The sequence below is a fragment of the Bombina bombina genome, chromosome 8, assembly GCF_027579735.1.
Source record: "Bombina bombina isolate aBomBom1 chromosome 8, aBomBom1.pri, whole genome shotgun sequence".
NCBI lineage: Eukaryota > Metazoa > Chordata > Amphibia > Anura > Bombinatoridae > Bombina > Bombina bombina.
This window is the reverse complement of record NC_069506.1, coordinates 157739832-157766285: the sequence shown is the minus strand read 5'-3', so window position 1 is coordinate 157766285 and position 26454 is coordinate 157739832. Positions and strand designations below refer to the sequence as shown.

Genomic DNA, 26454 nt, shown 5'->3' with positions numbered 1-26454 from the left:
ACATAAATGTTTTTATCACCAGTTTCCAAAATGTAATACTTCAGTGGAAACTAGTCCTATGGTTGTAGCAATGTATTACACTTTTACAAATACTGTTGTCATACATACAAGTACTAACGATATGTACATGCTATTGAGCTCATAGGAGCCTGCGTATGTTTATGCTTCAACAAAGAATATCAAGTGAACAAAGCAAATAGAAGTATACAGAAAAAGCTGTTATAAAATGTAATGCTCTATCTAAAGCATGAATGTTTAATTCTGTCTGTACTGTTCTTTTATGACTGTGAAGCCAGATGTAAGAACAAGCAAACTCTTGAATTTCAAACTTAAACTAAAGAAAAGAAGTGCAAATTAAATAAGTATATTACAAAGTTGTTACTGCACATCATTTAGCATTATATATTTGTATGTATATATTTTTATAACACCCCACTCCCACCAATTTTAGACCCCATTTTTTTTTAAAAAATCTACTTTTTTTATTAAAAAACTATAATGCCCTCTATTTTGATCTAAACTCCAGTTAATTTTCTGAGTGCTAATTGCTACTGTGAGCAATAACCAGCCACTTGTAATGGCTGGTTTATTATCGCGTGCCCGCGCTCTACTTGTAATCTAGCCCAAAGTGCCTATTGCCCCTTTAAATGCAAAATAATTTAAATATAAATACAAATGTAAGCAGTAATTTTTAAATAAGTTTTTATTTATTTTAAGATAGGGATCTTGTAATTTTAATTTAAAGTTAAGGGGCTGTTAGGTTTAGGCGTTAATAGTGTAATTTAATCGTTGGAGATGTGGGGGGCTGGCGGTTTAGGGGTTAATAGGTTTATTTAGTGGTAGTGGTGATGTGGGAGGCCAGAGGTTTAGTGGTTAATAACTTTATTTAGTGGTGGTGATGACGGGGAGCGGCAGAATAGGGGTTAATATCTTTATTATAGTGTGGGTGATGTTGGGGTGCGGGGGAATAGGGGTTAATAACTTTAGTATAGTGGCCACGAGGTCGGAGAGTGGCAGATTAGGGGTTATTAACTTTAAAATAGTGTTTGCGATGCGGGAGGGACTCGGTTTAGGGGTTAATAGTTAGTTTATGGGTGTTAGTGTACTTTGTAGCAGTTTAGTTATACATTTTATGTAACAGTTTTGTAGCATAAAAATCATAACTACTACTCTCAGATTGCGGAACGGATCATGTCGGTATAGGGTGTAACGCAAGCTTTTTAGCCTCACCACAAAACTTGTAATGGCAGCGCTGTGGAAATCCCATGAAAAAACATAATTTTTTTAGTGCGGGACTGACGTTGCATTACAGGCTAAAAGGCTTGCAGTACAGCTATACCGACAAGACTCGTAATGGCTGCATTCTTCCAGCGTTAAAACATGAACGCAAAACTTGTAATTTAGGTGAACGTGAGCTGTGTTAAATAAAAGGAACAGTCAAATAAAAAAAAACTTTCATGATTCAAATAGGGCATGTAATTTTAAACAACTTTCCAATGTACTTTTATCACCAATTTTGCTTTGTTCTCTTGGTATTTTTAGTTGAAAGCTAAACCTAGGAGGTTCATATGCTAATTTCTTACACCTAGATTACGAGTTTTTGTCGGTAAGGCTATGCGGGGCTAAGGCTCCTTTTTTCTCACCACTCACTGAAGCCAACGCTGGTATTACGAGTTTTCTTCAAGCCGGCATTAGCCTCAGAAAAGTGAGCCTTGAGCAAAATTTAGCTCCACATCTCACTGTAATACCAGCGTTGCTTACGGTAGCGGTAAGATGGCTAAACGTGCTTGTGCACGATTTCCCAATAGGAAACAATGGGGCTGAGCTGGCTGAAAAAAAACCTAACACCTGCAAAAATGCAGCGTTCAGCTCCTAAAGCAAGCCCCATTGTTTCCTATGGGGAAATTAATTTTATGTCTGCACCTAACACCCTAACATGAACCCCGAGTCAAAACACCCCTAATCTTACACTTATTAACCCCTAATCTGCTGCCCCGCTATTGCTGACACTTACATTATATTATGAACCCCTAATCTGCCGCTCTGGACACCGCCACAACCTACATTATACTTATGAACCCCTAATCTATTGCCCCCAACATCGCCGACACCTACATTATAGTTATTAACCCCTAATCTGCCCCGCCCAATGTCGCCGCAACTATATTAAATTTAATAACCCCTAATTTGCCGCCGCCAACGTCGCCGCCACTATAATAAATGTATTAACCCCTAAATCTAACCCTAACACCCCCTAACTTAAATATAATTTAAAATAATCTAAATAAATTTACTACAATTAAATAAATTATTCCTATTTAAAACTAAATACTTACCTATAAAATAAACCCTAAGCTAGCTACAATATAACTAATAGTTACAATGTAGCTAGCTTTACAGGCAACTTTGTATTTATTTTAACTAGGTACAATAGTTATTAAATAGTTATTAACTATTTAATAACTACCTAGCTAAAATAAGTACAAAAGTACCTGTAAAATAAACCCTAACTTAAGTTACAATTACACCTAACACTACACTATAATTAAACTAATTACCTAAACTACCTACAATTAATTACAATTAAATTAAATAAACTAAATTATGAAAAAACACTAAATTACAGAAAATAAAAAAAGAATTACAATTTTTTTAAACTAATTACAGCTAATCTAATCCCCCTAATAAAATAAAAAGCCCCCCAAAATAATAAAATTCCCTACCCTATACTAAATTACAAATAGCCCTTAAAAGGGCATATTGCAGGGCATTGCCCCAAAGTAATCAGCTCTTTCACCTGTAAAAAAAAATACAATACCCCCCAACATTAAAACCCACCACCCACACTCCCAACCCTACTCTAAAACCCACCCAATCCCCCCTTAAGAAAACCTAACACTACCCCCTTGAAGATCACCCTACCTTGAGACATCTTCACCCAGCCGGGCACAAGTGGTCCTCCAGAGGGTCCGAAGTCTTCATCCTATCCGGCCAGAAGAGGACCTCCAGACCGGCTGAAGTCTTCATCCAGGTGGCATCTTCTATCTTCATCCTTCCAGAGCGGAGCGGGTTCATCTTTAAGCCATCCGACGCAGAGCATCCTCTTCATCCGACGGCCGACGACTGAATGACTGGTCCTTTAAGTGACGTCATCCAAGATGGCGTCCCTTCAATTCCGATTGGCTGATAGAATCTTATCAGCCAATCGGAATTAAGGTAGGAAAAATCCTATTGGCTGATGCAGTCAGCCAATAGGATTGACCTTGCATTCTATTGGATGATTGGAACAGCCAATAGAATGCAAGCTCAATCCCATTGGCTGATTGGATCAGCCAATCGGATTGAACTTCAATCCTATTGACTAATTGCATCAGCCAATAGGATTTTTCCTACCTTAATTTCGATCGGAATTGAAGAGATGCCATCTTTGATGATGTCACTTAAAGGACCAGTCATTCAGTCGTCGGCCGTCGGATGAAGAGGATGCTCTGCATCGGATGTCTTGAAGATGGATCCGCTCCACTCCGTAAGGATGAAGATAGAAGATGCCGCCTGGATGAAGACTTCGGCTGGTCTGGAGGTCCTCTTCTGGCCGGATAGGATGAAGACTTCGGACCCTCTGGAGGACCACTTGTGGCTGGCTGGGTGAAGACGTCTCAAGGTAGGGTGATCTTCAAGTGGGTAATGTTAGTTTTTTTTTAAGGGGGATTGGGTGGGTTTTAGAGTAGGGTTGGGAATGTGGGTGGTGGGTTTTAATGTTGGGGGGGTATTGTATTTTTTTTTACAGGTGAAAGAGCTAATTACTTTGGGGCAATGCCCCGCAAAAGGCCCTTTTAAGGGCTATTTGTAATTTAGTATAGGGTAGGGAATTTTATTATTTTGGGGGGCTTTTTTATTTTATTAGGGGGATTAGATTAGCTGTAATTAGTTTTAAAAAATTGTAATTCTTTTTTTATTTTCTGTATTTTAGTGTGTTTTTTTCGTAATTTAGTTTATTTAATTTAATTGTAATTAATTGTAGGTAGTTTAGGTAATTAGCATACAAAGAGAGAAGCGCTCTACCAGGAATGAACAACAGCTCAGTGGCTTGTTCTATGGCGATTTACCACCCGGAAGCAGCCTCTTTTAGACCAGTGTGCTTTTCACAGAAGAAAACGTTCCTGAAGTATATCAGTCTGATACTGCCAAGTAAGGTCAGTCCAGCCCCGAAATACCAGGCAATTCTCCTCTGAACAAGGAACATGACAACCGCAGACGTTCGTTTCGGCCTCCTATGGGCCTCGTCAGTGAGGTGCAGCCACATTCCTCTAATCACACTGGGCAAGGAGTCCACGTCTGGTTTCCCCCATCACCCATAGGGAGACTTCCCCAGGGTCATAATAATTTGCATACAAAGAGAGAAGCGCTCTACCAGGAACGAACAACAGCTCAGTGGCTTGTTCTATGGCGATTTACCACCCGGAAGCAGCCTCTTTTAGACCAGTGTGCTTTTCACAGAAGAAAACTTTCCTGAAGTATATCAGTCTGATCCTGCCAAGTAAGGTCAGTCCAGCCCCGAAATACCAGGCAATTCTCCTCTGAACAAGGAACATGACAACCCCAGATGATCGTTTCGGCCTCCTATGGGCCTCGTCAGTGAGGTGCAGCCACATTCCTCTAAGCACACTGGGCAAGGAGTCCACGTCTGGTTTCCCCCATCACCCATAGGGAGACTTCCCCAGGGTCATAATAATTTGCATACAAAGAGAGAAGCGCTCTACCAGGAACGAACAACAGCTCAGTGGCTTGTTCTATGGCGATTTACCACCCGGAAGCAGCCTCTTTTAGACCAGTGTGCTTTTCACAGAAGAAAACTTTCCTGAAGTATATCAGTCTGATCCTGCCAAGTAAGGTCAGTCCAGCCCTGAAATACCAGGCAATTCTCCTCTGAACAAGGAACATGACAACCCTAGATGATCGTTTCGGCCTCCTATGGGCCTCGTCAGTGAGGTGCAGCCACATTCCTCTAAGCACACTGGACAAGGAGTCCATGTCTAGTTTCCCCCATCACCCATAGGGAGACTTCCCCAGGGTCATAATAATTTGCATACCAAGAGGGAAGCGCTCTACCAGGAACGAACAACAGCTCAGTGGCTTGTTCTATGGCGATTTACCACCCTGAAGCAGCCTCTTTTAGACCAGTGTGCTTTTCACAGAAGAAAACTTTCCTGAAGTATATCAGTCTGATCCTGCCAAGTAAGGTCAGTCCAGCCCCGAAATACCAGGCAATTCTCCTCTGAACAAGGAACATGACAACCCCAGACAATCGTTTCGGCCTCATATGGGCCTCGTCAGTGAGGTGCAGCCACATTCCTCTAAGCACACTGGGCAAGGAGTCCATGTCTGGTTTCCCCCATCACCCATAGGGAGACTTCCCCAGGGTCATAATAATTTGCATACAAAGAGAGAAGTGCTCTACCAGGAACGAACAACAGCTCAGTGGCTTGTTCTATGGCGATTTACCACCCGGAAGCAGCCTCTTTTAGACCAGTGTGCTTTACACAGAAGAAAACTTTCCTGAAGTATATCAGTCTGATCCTGCCAAGTAAGGTCAGTCCAGCCCTGAAATACCAGGCAATTCTCCTCTGAACAAGGAACATGACAATCCCAGACGATCGTTTCGGCCTCCTATGGGCCTCGTCAGTGAGGTGCAGCCACATTCCTCTAAGCACACTGGGCAAGGAGTCCACGTCTAGTTTCCCCCATCACCCATAGGGAGACTTCCCCAGGGTCATAATAATTTGCATACCAAGAGGGAAGCGCTCTACCAGGAACGAACAACAGCTCAGTGGCTTGTTCTATGGCGATTTACCACCCGGAAGCAGCCTCTTTTAGACCAGTGTGCTTTTCACAGAAGAAAACTTTCCTGAAGTATATCAGTCTGATCCTGCCAAGTAAGGTCAGTCCAGCCCCGAAATACCAGGCAATTCTCCTCTGAACAAGGAACATGACAACCCCAGACAATCGTTTCGGCCTCATATGGGCCTCGTCAGTGAGGTGCAGCCACATTCCTCTAAGCACACTGGGCAAGGAGTCCACGTCTGGTTTCCCCCATCACCCATAGGGAGACTTCCCCAGGGTCATAATAATTTGCATACAAAGAGAGAAGCGCTCTACCAGGAACGAACAACAGCTCAGTGGCTTGTTCTATGGCGATTTACCACCCGGAAGCAGCCTCTTTTAGACCAGTGTGCTTTTCACAGAAGAAAACTTTCCTGAAGTATATCAGTCTGATCCTGCCAAGTAAGGTCAGTCCAGCCCCGAAATACCAGGCAATACTCCTCTGAACAAGGAACATGACAACCCCAGACGATCGTTTCGGCCTCCTATGGGCCTCGTCAGTGAGGTGCAGCCACATTCCTCTAAGCACACTGGGCAAGGAGTCCACATCTGGTTTCCCCCATCACCCATAGGGAGACTTCCCCAGGGTCATAATAATTTGCATACAAAGAGAGAAGCGCTCTACCAGGAATGAACAACAGCTCAGTGGCTTGTTCTATGGCGATTTACTACCCGGAAGCAGCCTCTTTTAGACCAGTGTGCTTTTCACAGAAGAAAACTTTCCTGAAGTATATCAGTCTGATCCTGCCAAGTAAGGTCAGTCCAGCCCCGAAATACCAGGCAATTCTCCTCTGAACAAGGAACATGACAACCCCAGACGATCGTTTCGGCCTCCTATGGGCCTCGTCAGTGAGGTGCAGCCACATTCCTCTAAGCACACTGGGCAAGGAGTCCACGTCTGGTTTCCCCCATCACCCATAGGGAGACTTCCCCAGGGTCATAATAATTTGCATACAAAGGGAGAAGCGCTCTACCAGGAACGAACAACAGCTCAGTGGCTTGTTCTATGGCGATTTACCACCCGGAAGCAGCCTCTTTTAGACCAGTGTGCTTTTCCCAGAAGAAAACTTTCCTGAAGTATATCAGTCTGATCCTGCCAAGTAAGGTCAGTCCAGCCCCGAAATACCAGGCAATTCTCCTCTGAACAAGGAACATGACAACCCCAGACAATCGTTTCGGCCTCCTATGGGCCTCGTCAGTGAGGTGCAGCCACATTCCTCTAAGCACACTGGGCAAGGAGTCCACGTCTGGTTTCCCCCATCACCCATAGGTAGACTTCCCCAGGGTCATAATAATTTGCATACAAAGAGAGAAGCGCTCTACCAGGAACGAACAACAGCTCAGTGGCTTGTTCTATGGCGATTTACCACCCGGAAACAGCCTCTTTTAGACCAGTGTGCTTTTCACAGAAGAAAACGTTCCTGAAGTATATCAGTCTAATCCTGCCAAGTAAGGTCAGTCCAGCCCCGAAATACCAGGCAATTCTCCTCTGAACAAGGAACATGACAACCACAGACGATCGTTTCGGCCTCCTATGGGCCTCGTCAGTGAGGTGCAGCCACATTCCTCTAAGCACACTGGGCAAGGAGTCCACGTCTGGTTTCCCCCATCACCCATAGGGAGACTTCCCCAGGGTCATAATAATTTGCATACAAAGAGAGAAGCGCTCTACCAGGAATGAACAACAGCCCAGTGGCTTGTTCTATGGCGATTTACCACCCGGAAGCAGCCTCTTTTAGACCAGTGTGCTTTTCACAGAAGAAAACTTTCCTGAAGTATATCAGTCTGATCCTGCCAAGTAAGGTCAGTCCAGCCCCGAAATACCAGGCAATTCTCCTCTGAACAAGGAACATGACAACCCCAGACGATCGTTTCGGCCTCCTTGCCCAGTGTGCTTAGAGGAATGTGGCTGCACCTCACTGACGAGGCCCATAGGAGGCCGAAAAGATCGTCTGGGGTTGTCATGTTCCTTGTTCAGAGGAGAATTGCCTGGTATTTCGGGGCTGGACTGACTTTACTTGGCGGGATCAGACTGATATACTTCAGGAAAGTTTTCTTCTGTGAAAAGCACACTGGTCTAAAAGAGGCTGCCTCCGGGTGGTAAATCGCCATAGAACAAGCCACTGAGCTGTTGTTCGTTCCTGGTAGAGCGCTTCTCTCTTTGTATGCAAATTATTATGACCCTGGGGAAGTCTCCCTATGGGTGATGGGGGAAACCAGACGTGGACTCCTTGCCCAGTGTGCTTAGAGGAATGTGGCTGCACCTCACTGACGAGGCCGAAATGATCGTCTGGGGTTGTCATGTTCCTTGTTCAGAGGAGAATTGCCTGGTATTTCGGGGCTGGACTGACCTTATTTGGCGGGATCAGACTGATATACTTCAGGAAAGTTTTCTTCTGTGAAAAGCACACTGGTCTAAAAGAGGCTGCCTCCGGGTGGTAAATCGCCATAGAACAAGCCACTGAGCTGTTGTTCGTTCCTGGTAGAGAGCTTCTCTCTTTGTATGCAAATTATTATGACCCTGAGGAAGTCTCCCTATGGGTGATGGGGGAAACCAGACGTGGACTCCTTGCCCAGTGTGCTTAGAGGAATGTGGCTGCACCTCACTGACGAGGTCCATAGGAGGCCGAAACGATCGTCTGGGGTTGTCATGTTCCTTGTTCAGAGGAGAATTGCCTGGTATTTCGGGGCTGGACTGACCTTACTTGGCCGGATCAGACTGATATACTTCAGGAAAGTTTTCTTCTGTGAAAAGCACACTGGTCTAAAAGAGGCTGCCTCCGGGTGGTAAATCACCATAGAACAAGCCATTGAGCTGTTGTTCATTCCTGGTAGAGCGCTTCTCTCTTTGTATGCAAATTATTATGACCCTGGGGAAGTCTCCCTATGGGTGATGGGGGAAACCAGACGTGGACTCCTTGCCCAGTGTGCTTAGAGGAATGTGGCTGCACCTCACTGACGAGGCCCATAGGAGGCCGAAACGATCGTCTGGGGTTGTCATGTTCCTTGTTCAGAGGAGAATTGCCTGGTATTTCGGGGCTGGACTGACCTTACTTGGCGGGATCAGACTGATATACTTCAGGAAAGTTTTCTTCTGTGAAAAGCACACTAGTCTAAAAGAGGCTGCCTCCGGGTGGTAAATCGCCATAGAACAAGCCACTGAGCTGTTGTTCGTTCCTGGTAGAGCGCTTCTCTCTTTGTATGCAGTTTAGGTAATTAGTTTAATTATAGTGTAGTGTTAGGTGTAATTGTAACTTAAGTTAGGGTTTATTTTACAGGTACTTTTGTACTTATTTTAGCTAGGTAGTTATTAAATAGTTAATAACTATTTAATAACTATTGTACCTAGTTAAAATAAATACAAAGTTGAATGTAAAATAAATATAAATCCTAGGGCCTAGATTTGGAGTTCGGCGGTAAAAGGGCTGTTAACGCTCCGCGGGCTTTTTTCTGGCCGCACCATAAATTTAACTCTGGTATCGAGAGTTCAAACAAATGCTGCGTTAGGCTCCAAAAAAGGAGCGTAGAGCATTTTTACCGCAAATGCAACTCTCGATACCAGAGTTGCTTACGGACGCGGCCGGCCTCAAAAACGTGCTCGTGCACGATTCCCCCATAGGAAACAATGGGGCTGTTTGAGCTGAAAAAAAACCTAACACCTGCAAAAAAGCAGCGTTCAGCTCCTAACGCAGCCCCATTGTTTCCTATGGGGAAACACTTCCTACGTCTGCACCTAACACTCTAACATGTACCCCGAGTCTAAACACCCCTAACCTTACACTTATTAAGCCCTAATCTGCCACCCCCGCTATCGCTGACCCCTGCATATTTTTTTTAACCCCTAATCTGCCGCTCCGTAAACCGCCGCCACCTACGTTATCCCTATGTACCCCTAATCTGCTACCCCTAACACCGCCGACCCCTATATTATATTTATTAACCCCTAACCTGCCCCCCACAACGTCGCCGACACCTGCCTACACTTATTAACCCCTAATCTGCCGAGCGGACCGGAGCGCTACTATAATAAATGTATTAACCCCTAATCCGCCTCACTAACCCTATCATAAATAGTATTAACCCCTAATCTGCCCTCCCTAACATCGCCGACACCTAACTTCAATTATTAACCCCTAATCTGCCGACCGGAGCTCACCGCTATTCTAATAAATGTATTAACCCCTAAAGCTAAGTCTAACCCTAACACTAACACCCCCCTAAGTTAAATATAATTTAAATCTAACGAAATAAATTAACTCTTATTAAATAAATTATTCCTATTTAAAGCTAAATACTTACCTGTAAAATAAACCCTAATATAGCTACAATATAAATTATAATTATATTATAGCTATTTTAGGATTAATATTTATTTTACAGGCAACTTTGTAATTATTTTAACCAGGTACAATAGCTATTAAATAGTTAAGAACTATTTAATAGTTACCTAGTTAAAATAATAACAAATTTACCTGTAAAATAAATCCTAACCTAAGTTATAATTAAACCTAACACTACCCTATCAATAAAATAATTAAATAAACTACCTACAATTACCTACAATTAACCTAACACTACACTATCAATAAATTAATTAAACACAATTCCTACAAATAAATACAATTAAATAAACTAGCTAAAGTACAAAAAATAAAAAAGAACTAAGTTACAGAAAATAAAAAAATATTTACAAACATAAGAAAACTATTACAACAATTTTAAACTAATTACACCTACTCTAAGCCCCCTAATAAAATAACAAAGCCCCCCAAAATAAAAAAATCCCTACCCTATTCTAAATTAAAAAAGTTACAAGCTCTTTTACCTTACCAGCCCTGAACAGGGCCCTTTGCGGGGCATGCCCCAAGAATTTCAGCTCTTTTGCCTGTAAAAAAAAACATACAATACCCCCCCCCAACATTACAACCCACCACCCACATACCCCTAATCTAACCCAAACCCCCTTAAAGAAACCTAACACTAAGCCCCTGAAGATCTTCCTACCTTGTCTTCACCATACCAGGTTCACCGATCCGTCCTGGCTCCAACATCTTCATCCAACCCAAGCGGGGGTTGGCGATCCATAATCCGGTCCAGAAGAGGCTCCAAAGTCTTCCTCCTATCCGGCAAGAAGAGGACATCCGGACCGGCAAACATCTTCTCCAAGCGGCATCTTCGATCTTCTTCCATCCGGAGCGAAGCGGCAGGATCCTGAAGACATCCAGCGCGGAACATCCATCCGGACCGACGACTGAACGACGAATGACTGTTCCTTTAAGGGACGTCATCCAAGATGGCGTCCCTCGAATTCCGATTGGCTGATAGGATTCTATCAGCCAATCGGAATTAAGGTAGGAATTTTCTGATTGGCTGATGGAATCAGCCAATCAGAATCTAGTTCAATCCGATTGGCCGATCCAATCAGCCAATCAGATTGAGCTCGCATTCTATTGGCTGATCGGAACAGCCAATAGAATGCAAGCTCAATCTGATTGGCTGATTGGATCAGCCAATCGGATTGAACTTGATTCTGATTGGCTGATTCCATCAGCCAATCAGAAAATTCCTACCTTAATTCCGATTGGCTGATAGAATCCTATCAGCCAATCGGAATTCCAGGGACGCCATCTTGGATGACGTCCCTTAAAGGAACAGTCATTCGTCGTTCAGTCGTCGGTCCGGATGGATGTTCCGCGCTGGATGTCTTCAGGATCCTGCCGCTTCGCTCCGGATGGAAGAAGATCGAAGATGCCGCTTGGAGAAGATGTTTGCCGGTCCGGATGTCCTCTTCTTGCCGGATAGGAGGAAGACTTTGGAGCCTCTTCTGGACCGGATTATGGATCGCCAACCCCCGCTTGGGTTGGATGAAGATGTTGGAGCCAGGACGGATCGGTGAACCTGGTATGGTGAAGACAAGGTAGGAAGATCTTCAGGGGCTTAGTGTTAGGTTTCTTTAAGGGGGTTTGGGTTAGATTAGGGGTATGTGGGTGGTGGGTTGTAATGTTGGGGGGGGGGTATTGTATGTTTTTTTTTACAGGCAAAAGAGCTGAAATTCTTGGGGCATGCCCCGCAAAGGGCCCTGTTCAGGGCTGGTAAGGTAAAAGAGCTTGTAACTTTTTAAATTTAGAATAGGGTAGGGAATTTTTTATTTTGGGGGGCTTTGTTATTTTATTAGGGGGCTTAGAGTAGGTGTAATTAGTTTAAAATTGTTGTAATATTTTTCTTATGTTTGTAAATATTTTTATATTTTCTGTAACTTAGTTCTTTTTTATTTTTTGTACTTTAGCTAGTTTATTTAATTGTATTTATTTGTAGGAATTGTGTTTAATTAATTTATTGATAGTGTAGTGTTAGGTTAATTGTAGGTAATTGTAGGTAGTTTATTTAATTATTTTATTGATAGGGTAGTGTTAGGTTTAATTATAACTTAGGTTAGGATTTATTTTACAGGTAAATTTGTTATTATTTTAACTAGGTAACTATTAAATAGTTCTTAACTATTTAATAGCTATTGTACCTGGTTAAAATAATTACAAAGTTGCCTGTAAAATAAATATTAATCCTAAAATAGCTATAATATAATTATAATTTATATTGTAGCTATATTAGGGTTTATTTTACAGGTAAGTATTTAGCTTTAAATAGGAATATATTTAATAAGAGTTAATTTATTTCGTTAGATTTAAATTATATTTAACTTAGGGGGGTGTTAGTGTTAGGGTTAGACTTAGCTTTAGGGGTTAATACATTTATTAGAATAGCGGTGAGCTCCGGTCGGCAGATTAGGGGTTAATAATTGAAGTTAGGTGTCGGCGATGTTAGGGAGGGCAGATTAGGGGTTAATACTATTTATGATAGGGTTAGTGAGGCGGATTAGGGGTTAATACATTTATTATAGTAGCGCTCAGGTCCGCTCGGCAGATTAGGGGTTAATAAGTGTAGGCAGGTGTCGGCGACGTTGAGGGGGGCAGATTAGGGGTTAATAAATATAATATAGGGGTCGGCGATGTTAGGGGCAGCAGATTAGGGGTACATAGGGATAACGTAGGTGGCGGCGATTTGCGGTCGGAAGATTAGGGGTTAATTATTTTAAGTAGCTGGCGGCGACGTTGTGGGGGGCAAGTTAGGGGTTAATAAATGTAATACAGGGGTCGGCGGGGTTAGGGGCAGCAGATTAGGGGTACATAAATATAACGTAGGTGGCGGTCGGCAGATTAGGGGTTAAAAATTTTAATCGAGTGGCGGCGGTGTGGGGGGAGCTCGGTTTAGGGGTACATAGGTAGTTTATGGGTGTTAGTGTACTTTAGGGTACAGTAGTTAAGAGCTTTATAAACCGGCGTTAGCCAGAAAGCTCTTAACTCCTGCTATTTTCAGGCGGCTGGAATCTTGTCGTTAGAGCTCTAACGCTCACTTCAGAAACGACTCTAAATACCAGCGTTAGAAAGATCCCATTGAAAAGATAGGCTACGCAAATGGCGTAGGGGGATCTGCGGTATGGAAAAGTCGCGGCTGAAAAGTGAGCGTTAGACCCTTTAATCACTGACTCCAAATACCAGCGGGCGGCCAAAACCAGCGTTAGGAGCCTCTAACGCTGGTTTTGACGGCTACCGCCGAACTCCAAATCTAGGCCTAGGCTAGCTACAATGTAACTATTAGTTATATTGTAGCTAGCTTAGGGTTTATTTTATAGGTAAGTATTTAGTCTAAATAGGATTAGTTTATTTAATTGTAGTAATGTAATTTCGTTTTATTTAAATTATATTTAAGTTAGGGGGGTTAGAGTTAGATTTAGATTTAGGGGTTAATAAATGTAATATAGTTTTGACGACCTTGGGGTCAGCAGATTAGGGGTTAATAAAATTTAACTAGTGTTTACGAGGCGGGAGTGCGGCGGTTTAGGGGTTAATACATTTATTAAAGTGGCGGCGATGTCCTGTTGACAGATTAGGGGTTAAATAATTTCGTGTTTGCAAAAATCGTGTTTGCGATGGTGGGGGGGGGCTCAGTTTAGTGGTTAATAGGTAGTTTATGGGTGTTAGTGTACTTTGTAGAACTTTAGTTAAGAGGCTTATGTTCCGGCGTTAGCCCATAAAACTCTTAACTACTGACTTTTAAATGCGGTAGGAGTCTGGACAGGAGAGGGTGTACCGCTCACTTTTGAAGGCAATCGTAATACCGGCATTAGGAAAATCCCATTAAAAAGATAGGATACGCAATTGACGTAGGGGGATTTGCGGTATGCTAAAATCTCGGAAAAAAAGTGAGCGATAGACCCTCTCCTGTCTGACACGTAATACCAGCGGGCGTTAAAAAGCAGCATTGGAACCTCTCAACGCTGCTTTTTAATGCTAACGCAAGACTCGTAATCTAGCCATTAGACTTTGAAGGCTGCCTCTAATTTAAATGCATTTTGACAGTATTTCACCACTAGGGGGCGTTCGTTCATGTGTTTCATATAGATAACATTAAGCTCAGGCACGTGAAGTTACCTAGGAGTGAGCACCGATTGGCTAAAATGCAAGTCTGTCAAAGGAACTGAAATAAGGTGGCAGTCTGCAGAGGCGTAGATACAATCTAATTACAGAGGTAAAACGTGTATTATTATAACTGTGTTGGTTATGTAAAACTAGGGAATAGGTAATAAAGGGATTTTCTGTCTTTTAAAACAGCAAAAATTCCAATAAATATTACAAGAAAAAAAATTGTTTTTCCTGCATCTTGTTCTTTTTCTGGACAAAGAAATTAATCTATTTTGCTAAAGATGTTATATCAATAATAACATAAATAATGATTGTAGCTGCAGGAACATTGTGTATACCATATGCATGTTTTAGTTATTATATTTGTCATTCATTTTATTTGTTGATACAAGCTTCATCCAGTTGTTTAATGCTGTGAAAACATGAATTTGATGTTCCTAATGCATCAAGTAGACAACACAAGAATTAATAATAGGCATAAGGGATTTTAGAAAATAGTTACAGTCCTGAAGATACATCTATGCTTCATAGTCTTGGAATTTCATTCATATCCTATTGAGTATTACAAGAAAGAGAGTTGAGTACTAATTGACAGATTTAGGGGAAGACTTATTAATCTGCATTTGCAGCTTTTGAAGATTTGCTGTGTAGGCTCCCATGAGTGAGACTGCTAGCACAAATTTAAGAAGCAGAAACTTCTTAAGCCTCTCTGCCATATCAGAGCTGGCAAGATAAATCCCTTGGCACTCACTTGTTCTAGGTGATTGACATGCTTTGCTCTCGTAGAAGTAACACGCTCAAGTGTAGGAGGAGGCATTGCACAAGAGAGCTCTTGTGCAGTGTTACATTTTACCATGAGATGCAGCATTGTAAATGGTTAATAGGTTTTCTACTTGAGAACTTGTCACTTGCAATCTTGATATATGTTTCCCTTACTTTCTATAAAGGTGAGGAGATATGTCCTCTTAAAAGAACAGACTAGTCCAAAATAAACTTTCATGATTCAGATAGGACATGTCATTTTAAACAATTTTCCAATTTACTTTTATCACCAATTTTGCTTTGTTCTCTTTGGTATTCTTAGTTGAAAGCTAAACCTAGGAGGTTCATATGCTAATTTCTTAGACCTTGAAGGCCGCCTCTTTACTGAATAAATTTTGACAGTTTTTCACCACTAGAGGGTGTTAATTCATGTGTGTAATAGAGATAACACTGTGCTCGCGCACATGGAGTTACCTAGGAGCCAGCACTGATTGGCTAAAATGCAAGTCTGTCAAAAGAACTGAAATAAGGGGGTAGTTTGCTGAAGCTTAGATACAAGGTAATCACAAAGGTAAAAAAGTGTATTATTATAACTATGTTGGTTATGCAAAACTAGGGAATGTGTAATAAAGGATTATCTATCTGTTAAAACAATAAAAATTCTGGTGTAGACTGTCTCTTTAAGGCAATAATAACTGATAAAACATCACAGTACTCTTTCTATCATGTTATATATATTATGTGAATATGTGTTCTGTACACTGCATTAAAGTGATGGTAAACCTTAACTAATCAAATGCCATATATTTAATATTTGCCATTAATAAAGTATATGTGTACCTTTTTTCTGTTTTAAATCCATCTGTTAAAGGGTTAAATTAGTGCATGCAAAACAGAATGAGAAGCAGTCTGCCAGGAACGAACAGCAGCATCAATAGCTTGTTCTATGGCCCGGTTGCCACCTGGTAGTAGCTTCTTTCTGAATATATTAATGCTTCTATTGCAATGTTATGCCGGCCCACTTGGATGAACTTTTTTTTTTAAATGACAATTCTAGTGAAAATCCAATCAGTATGTGTGTCATTTGACAAGCTTGAAGTCCAGCCCCTTTAAAGCCCTATATAGAGAGTGGATGTGACTGCCCTATACATCACAGCCCAACCAAAAGAGGAAATGAAGGGGGGCAGAGGAACAGACAATACCAATTAGGATATAAATTATAATTTGTAAAATTTTATATATATATATATATATATATATATACAGTATATATATATAATTATATATTATGTGGTTTTAATTGCAAACTAATATATTTTTCATTGCAACATTCTTATAGTCTGAAATTTACCATCACTTTAATTGGTACAGTCTGTCAAAAACATTATTGGATATTGAAGGTCAGAGTTCAAAATATTCATAGAAAATTATATAAAAAGCATAGAAAAATATGAAAGTGCACTGTTAAAGGGACAGTCAAGTCCAAAAAAAACTTTCATGATTCAGATAGGGGTGTAATTTTAAACAACTTCCCAATTTACTTTTATCACCAATTTTGCTTTGTTCTCTTTGGTATTCTTAGTTGAAAGTTAAACCTAGGAGGTTCATATGCTAATTTCTTAGATCTTGAAGACTGCCTCTAATCTGAATGCATTTTGACTACTAGATGGCATTAGTTCATGTGTTTCATATAAATAACATTGAGCTCATGCACATGAAGTGATCTAGGAGTGAGCACTGATTGGCTAAAATGCATGTCTGTCAAAAGAACTAAAGTAAGTCGGCAGTCAGCAGAAGCTTAGATACAAGGTAATTACAAAGGTAAAACTTGTATTATTATAACTGTGTTGGTTATGCAAAACTGGGGAATGGGTAATAAAGGGATTATCTTTCTTTTTAAACAACACATATTCTGGTGTTGACTGTCCCTTTAAGTTTTTTTTTTTTTTTTTTTTACTATGTATAATGAACAATTATATGAGGAATTCATTCTTAATTTATTGTCCTTTAAACTGATATGTTTGTTAGTTAGAAGCACTGAGTAGATAATTTAGTGTCACTGGCCAAAGGGGGGATAGCAGGGTTTTATGCGCAAATCTGGCACCAGATTAATAAATTAGTATCAAAAATAGGCCGGCATTTATCAACTGCCGGATGGACAATGTTTGCTTGTGCAATACTGCCTCCTGCTGGCGTTAACCCATTGGCACGCAAGTAGGGGGTTGTCAATCACCCCAGGGTGAACGTAATAGCTGGTGTACCTCATACCTCCCTACATTTCAAAATTCAAAAGAGGGCCACCCCCCCACCCCCACCCCCGCGGCAAAAAATTTAAATTTTGTGGGCAGGAGCAGGGGTGGAGCTTAAAAAAAATCAGAAGACCAAAGTAATATAAATAAAATTCTAAATAAAGTCATATCTTTTAATACTCATAGGCAGCAAATCAAACACAAGCTCAAACCACTGGTTTATAGCTATGTGAGCTCTGTATTTAATTAACCTTTGCAGAGACAGTGCTAAATATTTTTATCTTAATTGGACATTTAATAATAGATTCTTTAAAACTGCTCATTGCATTCCCCATTAATATTCTAGATGCTGGCCTTTAAAGTTAGCAAAAATGCACAGTAACACACTACATAACATTAGCTGGCAGTCTGAGGCTGCCAATATCCGTTACCCTGGTGTTAGCACTGCTCATCGTATAAAACTGAAGGCATTCTAGTATTATCACCAGGGGTTAGACATCATCACTACCAGGGGTTAGAGTTCACCATTACCTGAGGTCAGAGGGTATACAGCCTCCTTACTCCTACTTAACCCACACACCATTCCTTTTCCACAAGGAATCTAACAAATATATAACCCTGGGAGAGAAAAGCCAGCTGCTTCAGAGTATGGGCCCAATAGAATTTTTTTATTTTTTATTTTTTTTAATGCATGGGGCAATACGGGACAGATGGCTAGCAACCCGGGACAGCGAGACAGACCCCTAAAATCGTGACTCTCTTGTGAAAATCGGGACAGTTGGGAGGTACTGGTTAGGAGCTGTGTTCTAATGACCGCTTCTTCCTAACTTTTGGCTGCAGGCTCGCTCATGTAAGCCTGCAGTGATCGGACCCTGAGCTGCATACGCAGCATGATAATTGGGAGCCATAATCTGATTTCATAGTATATTCTTTAAGAAATAATGTTACACAAATTGTTTGAAAAATATATTTGGATTGTTTCCGAAATAAAATGCACGTTAAGCATTTTCATCCCTAGTATAGACTTGACTGTTGCATGAGAAGTAATAGAGCAGCATGCACTGGATATCCCTAGGAATACTCTTAAATGCAGTACGGAAAACTTTTCATTAACCAAATCGCTTCTCAGCAGGTCTCTTACACTCCACCTACAGTGCAAAATGCCATCTATTTACCAGAAATTAAACAAGGGTGACTGCCACCTAGTGGCTGTTCATCTTTTTTAAATATGTGGACAATTATACTTCATTAAGGTCCCTAAAGATTCTGCTTTAAAGGGACATTCCGGTCAAAATATAAATGCACATGGATTAATTACATCTTTGAATAGAAACATATTTACAATATACATGTATTGGCAAACATGCTTCTAATAAAAGTTATCACTGTTTTAGTGTTAACATTTTTCTCTGCACATGCATGTGAAGCAATGCTAGATATTTTCAGTTCGCTAGCATTTTAAATAATGCAGCTGCTCTGAATGCCAGTGGGGCTTGTATTATATCAGCAATTAAGAAATCCAGTCATTACCTGATGATACAAGCACCTTAGGCTTTGAGCAAGTGCTGTGTTTAAAATGCTGGTGCACGGTGCATACTTAAATACACTTTTGAAACAGCAATATCTTTTATTAGAAGCATTTTAGCTAGGTCATGTATATTACAAAAATCCTTCTACTCAAAACTGAAATGCATCCATGTGGATTCCAATTTTGGCTGGACTGTCCCTTTAAGGTGTTGGCAAACTGTTTCTCTACAATTTACAATGATTTCTGATTGCTTAAAGATGAACAAACATCTTTAAACTTTAATGGTTTGAATTAAATAAAAGAATATTATTACTGTGCGATGCTTGCTCTCACCACTTGTATCATGTTCATATGCCTTGCATAATATGTCTATGAAGCTTTATGTACTCCATTGGTGTTTAGGAAGAAAACCAATACACTGAAGACTCAGCACACAAGATTCATTTACTGCAGCTTTCTCTCCTGCAGTTCCTACCAGTGTTAAAATAAAAATAAAATATTGCCAGGAGCACTTTGCTCTACCAGCTACTGTTTCAGTCAAATAAGAAATTTCACAGTCATGCTTATAAATTATTTACTGTGATGTCAGGGGGAAGGGAAAAGGCCCCTGGCGTGCACTGCTAGTAGTTCCCTTTATGTATGCAATGATTGTTCATTTACTCATTTTTATTACAGGTCGAGAAAAGGGTAGGTGTGTTGCATCAGAATTTTTCCATGGACCAGATACTGACATCGTGACAGAGAACACTGCAAATATACTCAGTAAGTTAGACAATGTTCACAACACTCATACTAAATAAATCATAATATGGATCTTATATAAATAGTCACACTCTAAGGGGTATATTTATCATAGTGCGAGCGGATATGATACAAGGTAGCGTATCATGTCTGCTGCACATCGATAAATGCCGACAGCATACTCTGTCGGTATTTATCATTGCACCAGCAGTTCTTGTCAACTGCTGGTGCAATGCTGCCCCCTGCAGATTTGCGTTATCAGGGGGTGTCAATCAACCCGATCGTATTCGATCGGGTTAATTTCTGTCTACGGCCTCAGAGCAGGCAGACCAGTTATGGAGCAGCGACCTTTAGACCGCTGCTTCATAACTGCTGTTTCCGGAGAGCCTAAAGGCTCGAGCGGAAACAGGGGCATCAAGTGCTTTTAATGTGACTATAATAAACACTGCTACTTATACCTGTTGTTATAATTGCTTCCAATACTACAAAGTAAACAGTAACCTTTTGTATACACAACTTGTCACAATGTCGTTTGAATACAACTATGTGTTGCTGGTGCATAAGTGAATAACAAAGTTCTATAAGCAACTTAAACTACTTTAAGATGTCCGTATTAATTCACCCAAAGTAGGAAAAATATAGTATATTAAGTCATCAAAATTTCCACTCACCAATGTAAAGTGTCCCATCAAAGTTGTCCGTATATCAGGTTGAAAATTTGTGATGATGTCATCAGCAGGGTACAGAGTCGCCCGCTTACTCTGTGAACTCTGCTCAAAGCTTAAAGGGACACTCAAGTCAAAATTAAACTTTCATTATTCCGATAGAGCATACAATTTTAAAAAACTTTCCAATTTACTTACATTAACAAAATGTGCACAGTATTTTTATATTTACACGTTTTGAGTCATCAGCTCCTACTGAGCATGTGCAAGAATGAAAAGAATATATCTATATATGCATTTTTGATTAGTTGATGGCTGTCACATGATACAGGAATAGTGGAAATAAATATAAAACAAATCAACTACTCATTCAGTTCAGAGTATGTGCTATTGCATTGTCATTTTATCATTCATTTGTTGATTATGCAAATCTACTCTATTTACTGGTCCTTTAAACAAACTAAATCCCAAGCATGGAATGGCAAACTGGATAGAAGAGTAAAAACACAACTTTTATTTGGTCCTTTAAAATGCCATGCGGTACAAAGTGCATAAATATCACAGCAAGTGCCCAGTTTGGCTGCCATACAAAGATTCCCATGGGATTTTTGAGGGGATGGATTGGCCTTTGCAATCTGATTTATAGGAGAGATAAATTGTGAGATGCAGCACTTAACATTCTTTATCCATAAATCTAAACTTTAGCCTTTTGAGTTAATTTATAAACATCTGTTTTTGAGGGTGGAGGCTACAAATGGAAAAACTATTGTACTATATGTAGTCCTTAACTTGTGTACTTTATGGAGAAGAGCACATTTAACATAATGTTTATCTTTCACTTTTTAATTTAGAAACTATCCGCAGTGCCACTCCCTTTCCTATGGTCAGCCTATTTCTTGTATTCACCGCTTTTGTAATCAGCAATATTGGACATATTCGACCACAGAGAACGATACTAGCTTTTGTTTCTGGAATCTTCTTTATACTATCTGGTAAGATCATTGTTTTTTGTATCTCTCTTTGCAAAATAAGGTGAAAGACTACGTACAGTAAAACCGACAGATGTGTGTGTGTGTGTGTGTCAGACATAAACACGACATTTCAGGGCCAATGCCCCTTAATCATGTGATAAAATCATGAGCACGCACACCTGTTTAAATAGGCATTTACCTGGTAATTTAACCCTTACATTCTAAGCGGTGAATTGTATACACAATGGTTAGCGCCCTCTTCAGATCATATATGCAAAAGTGCTAAATTAAAAAAACAGCTAAGAAACCTCAAGGATACAAAGTATATACAATGTTGCTGAGGCAATTTACGCAGTGTTATGAGCAACAAAATAACAACAGCAATCCATCAAATTAACAATATAGGAGGGCATAAATCGTATACTATATTTACTGACAGTTTAATAAAAATATATTGCAATGAAGCATTTATTATATCACAAGATATCTCAGAGATTTGGAGAGAATACCAAGCAATTAAAGGGACACTGTACCCAAATTTTTTCTTTTGTGATTCAGATAGAGCATGACATTTTAAGCAACTTTCTAATTTACTCCTATTAGCAAATTTTCTTCATTCTCTTGGAATCTTTATTTGAAATGCAAGAATGTAAGTGTAGATGCCGGCCCATTTTTGGCTGAACAAACTAGGTTGTCCTTGCTGATTGGTGGATAAATTCATCCACCAATCAAAAACTGCTGTCCAGAGTACTGAACCAAGAAAAAAAGCTTAGATGCCTTCTTTTTTTATATAAAGATAGCAAGAGAATAAAGAAAAATTGATAATATGAGTAAATTAGAAAGTTGCTTAAAATTGCATGTTCTATCTGAATCACAAAAGAAACATTTTTGGTTCAGTGTCCCTTTAATGATTTGGCTAGGCAGACAGCAAAAGAGGAAATGCTAAACATATTCAAAAATAAAAAAGAACATAAAAATATTTATGTAGGAAGAGCATGTTGTTGACCCCAACAAGGAGATGGATGAGGAATAAAGGAGAAATATATTAGTAAAACACTGACCAATTGATTTCCCTATTCATCCCCTTCGGTTCCAAGCTATCTAACTTATCGATCCAAAAAGTTTCCCGTTGTTTGAGTAACAGATTCCTGTTACCACCCCAACTTGGGGTTTTTATCTGTTCAATAACTTGGAACCAAAGTTGACTTATTTGGTGTCCTGCTGATAAAAAGTGGTGCGCTACCGGGGCTGTGATGACTTTACGTCTTATATTGCTTTTATGCTCGGTAATGCAATCACCAATGCATCTGGTAGATTCACCAACATAGACATGCCCACATGGGCATTTAATTAAATAAACAACATAATTGGTGTTACAAGTAAAATAATCCCTATATTTAAATTTATGACCAGTTTGAGGATGCAAAAAATAAGGACTTTTGATTATTGAGCTACAATTTACACAACCAAGGCAAGGGAAACACCCTAAACTCTTTTTAGTAATGTAACCCTGTTGTTGAGCTCTGCCAGGGTCAATGTCAGCTTTAATGAGAACATCTCTCTAAATTTTTGCTGCGTTTATACGCGGGCATAGGGAACTGGCAGAAATCCTCAATATCAGGGTTACAGCCTTGGAGAATGCCCCAATGTTGACGAATGATTTTAAGTATGGTTTTACTCTGTCTACAGAATTCAGAGACAAATGTGATTTTCTTGTTATTGCCCTTAGGGGGCCTAGGTTTTAACAAGGATTCGCTTTGAATGGGTAGTACCGCTTTAATAGTATCAGAAATGAGCTCTTTGGGATAACAACCCATTTCAGCCAATCTAGCAGATTTTGCTTGATCATCTACAATGCGTTTTACCCTGAGCATTTGGCTCCGTGGAAGTGACCTGACAAGCAATGGATGATGAGCGCTATCAAAACATAATAAGCTATTCCTATCAGTGTCTTTCCTAAAGATATCTGTTATGAACCCATGTCCATCTTTTGTCACAGACACGTCTAAGAAGTCAATGTTAAATTCACTGCGCCACCACCCACAAGTTCCCTTCACTTTCCTTTTGTAATATAGCCTCAGGGAAAGGTTAGGAGGTACATGTTAGACGGGTTCACTCATCTTCAGACAAATGTAAAAAAAAGACATTCTTCCATATTTTATGCATTATTTTGAAAACAATAAACAAACAGTTCTTTAATGAATAAATGAAAGAACTGAATGTATGCATGGGAAAAATATAGTTGATTCTTTTGTACAGTTAAAGAAATTACTCTAAAGGTAGGAAATGCTTTTCTGTATGCGAGAAAGGTTTGAAATGTTCAAAGTTACACTATTCAAGAAGCAAAGGCTTTGAAAGTTAAAATTTTCACTATTCAATAATTAGTTAACAATGTCCTTGTTAGTTGACTGATTCTAGTGTCAGCCAGTAAGAATGTAAGCTCCACTTTTGTTCCTGGCCAGTCCCTACCCTTTTTTCAATAATACATTAATTCCCAACAACACCCTTTATGAATATTGGATGAAAATAAATACATTTGTTTTTCATGATGAACGATTTGTAAAAAGTGAATCTTTTTTTCTGTGCACCTCTATTATGTATTTCACAATTTGTATATTGGTGTATATTCAACTTTTTTCCAAACATAAAGTAAAAGAGTTTTGATCAATGTGAAAATAATTATTTGACTCAATGTTTTGCAAACCTCTGTTGTTGCCATAGTAATAAAGGTGGCATGCTATTGGCACATCTCTGAAAGAGCAAAATAGATATACTTTTCCCCATAAAATGCTACGTAAAAGTTTTCTGAATTTTATAATAAAGCTAATAAACCAGCATCTGCTGTTTACTTCATATGAATTTTAACTTGCTGATAAGGGCCACACTGCTGTATTGTTGGAGAATTACATGCTGACAAGCAAATGATGACTTAGGGCCCGATGATATAATGCTGTCTGGTCTGGTGAGATCATGTAAGAAGTCTCGCCCATACTGAGAGGTGTCTCAAACAATTTTAGAAAGGCAAATTTTAGCTTAAGAGCTATGACTCTATCTATTTATGGTTCTGGAAGTGAATGAGACACACAAACATTACAATATAATGCTCCAAAAAAGACCCCAAAGATTTGCCTTATTTTTCTCTATGCCAATGAGTTTTTGGTCATCAGAATACAAATATGCATTTAAAAAGACTGTAATATTGTTTAGTATTTCTTGTTTTACTTGAAACCAAGCAAATAATGACTACAACATCCCTTTAAAAAAACAATACATTTCTGATATGTTATATGGACCTTTGGGCTTCGTTACTACCATTTTCTTGATATTTCTTCAACCATACCTTTTATTATGAGTATTTATAAGTGTATCTGGTCATAATGTATTGAACTGCAAAGTATAAACAGTTGGTCATGTTCTTAGGATATTAGATCCTGATGGAGAAATAATGCTGGTTTCTTGTCCTTTTGTACCTTAATCTTTTTTTTTTCTGTCCTGCACATATTTCAGGTCTTTCCTTGATAGTTGGTTTGGTTCTTTACATCTCTAGCATCAATGATGAAGTTATGAATCGTCCCAGTAGTTCTGAACAGTACTTTCAGTACCGCTATGGTTGGTCGTTTGCTTTTGCTGCATCCTCATTTCTTCTTAAAGAGGTTTGTGCTATTACATCTTCAGTAAAACTATTGCAACCATTGTCTTCACAGAAACATTTAAGATAAAAAAAATAAAATCTTATTTCTTATGATTGAAAAATATATGGGCTGGATTATAACGTAAGTGAAGCGCTATTCATACTGTAAAAAATTATATATTCTATGGAATATTTAGAATATTTTACAGTATGTAAAATCATTTTTAATAATTTCTATTAATGTTTATAATTTTATAATTAATATTTCAAGAACGCTCCTTGAAGTTAGCAATTTTTCATGTGTGCAAACCAGCTGTGTTAGTCCTAAATTACGAACCCTGATGTGTTATATATATATATATTTTACATTCCTATGTTCTTCACATGTATGTGAAGAACATTAAAATGTGAACTATTCATAACTCCTGTCAGGTTATAGGTGGCAAAGCGGTTGCAATATTTGGTTAGCGTGTTCCGGGTTTGCTCGTGCACAAAATCTTTACTTTTAACTCAACAAAAAGCCTCCAACTTGCGAGGTTTTATGCTTGAGCGGTAGTGCCAAATTGCGATCCACTAATAATCTAGCCTATATCAGGAAATCCAATATTCCAGACCTGTGTTTCTTAGGAGTACCAGCTGCAGGTTACTGCACTTCAATCCATTCCAGAAAAAAAAATGTTTAAAGCAACACCACTCTTATTGGTCAACCCAAACATGTATTAGACTTCCAACAACCTATAACAATATAAGAAATGTTGTTGAGCATCTAATATATTGGATTGTTAATAAGGAAGTGCGACTTGGAACTTTTTTTCACAATAAATGATATATCATGTGAAATCATTAAACTAATTCTGACAGAGGAGACATGAAAGGTATTGTGGAATTCATGTTCTTAGTCTCCTTGTGCTGTGACCAATTAGGGACAGACATAACTAAATGATTTAAGCCATACAATAACTTGGTAGAATGTTAAAGGGTTAGATACCTTTAATTATACTTAAAGGGATATAAAACTAAAACTTTTCCTTTTATGATGCAGATACAGGGCACAAGTTAAACACAAATTCCAATTTACTTCTATTAATAAAATTACTTTGCTCTCTAGGTATCAAAAATATAATAATATAATATTAAAGTCTGTGGATGTGGTCAGCATATGTCCTTTATTTCTGTATTTTTTATTGATATACTACACTACAACAGGATTTGGAGCTACAAGAGAGCACCATCTTTCTTTCAGCTATTCAAACAAATTCAGATATGTTAAGGCTAGAGTCACACATTTTGAGAAACTATTGGCTAAATGAAATGTGCAGATGGTGACCAGCAAGATACAAAATGCAGGTAATGACAAGCAGGACACACTTTGCAGCTAATATGATGCAGGACACAGTATATAGGCAATGCCCAACAGACACTGTATGCAGGTGATGGCCAGAAAAACACCTTTTTGCAAGTAATGGCAAGCAGGACACAGTAAGTTGGCAATAGAAAGCCCACATGGGATTATAATCAACAAATAGCAAAAAGGACTGTCAAATATG

The 26454-nt window shown here is 39.4% G+C and overlaps 1 protein-coding gene across 1 annotated transcript in view; it reads left to right on the top strand.

The window, feature by feature from the left end:
* Positions 1-26454, top strand: part of CACNG7 (calcium voltage-gated channel auxiliary subunit gamma 7) — a 100050-nt gene that overhangs the window by 54759 nt on the left and 18837 nt on the right. Inside the window, exons 2-4 of the mRNA XM_053689929.1 lie at positions 19575-19661; positions 21157-21297; positions 24784-24929. Coding sequence (XP_053545904.1) covers positions 19575-19661; positions 21157-21297; positions 24784-24929 — 374 coding nt within the window. The remainder of the gene's footprint in view (positions 1-19574; positions 19662-21156; positions 21298-24783; positions 24930-26454) is intronic.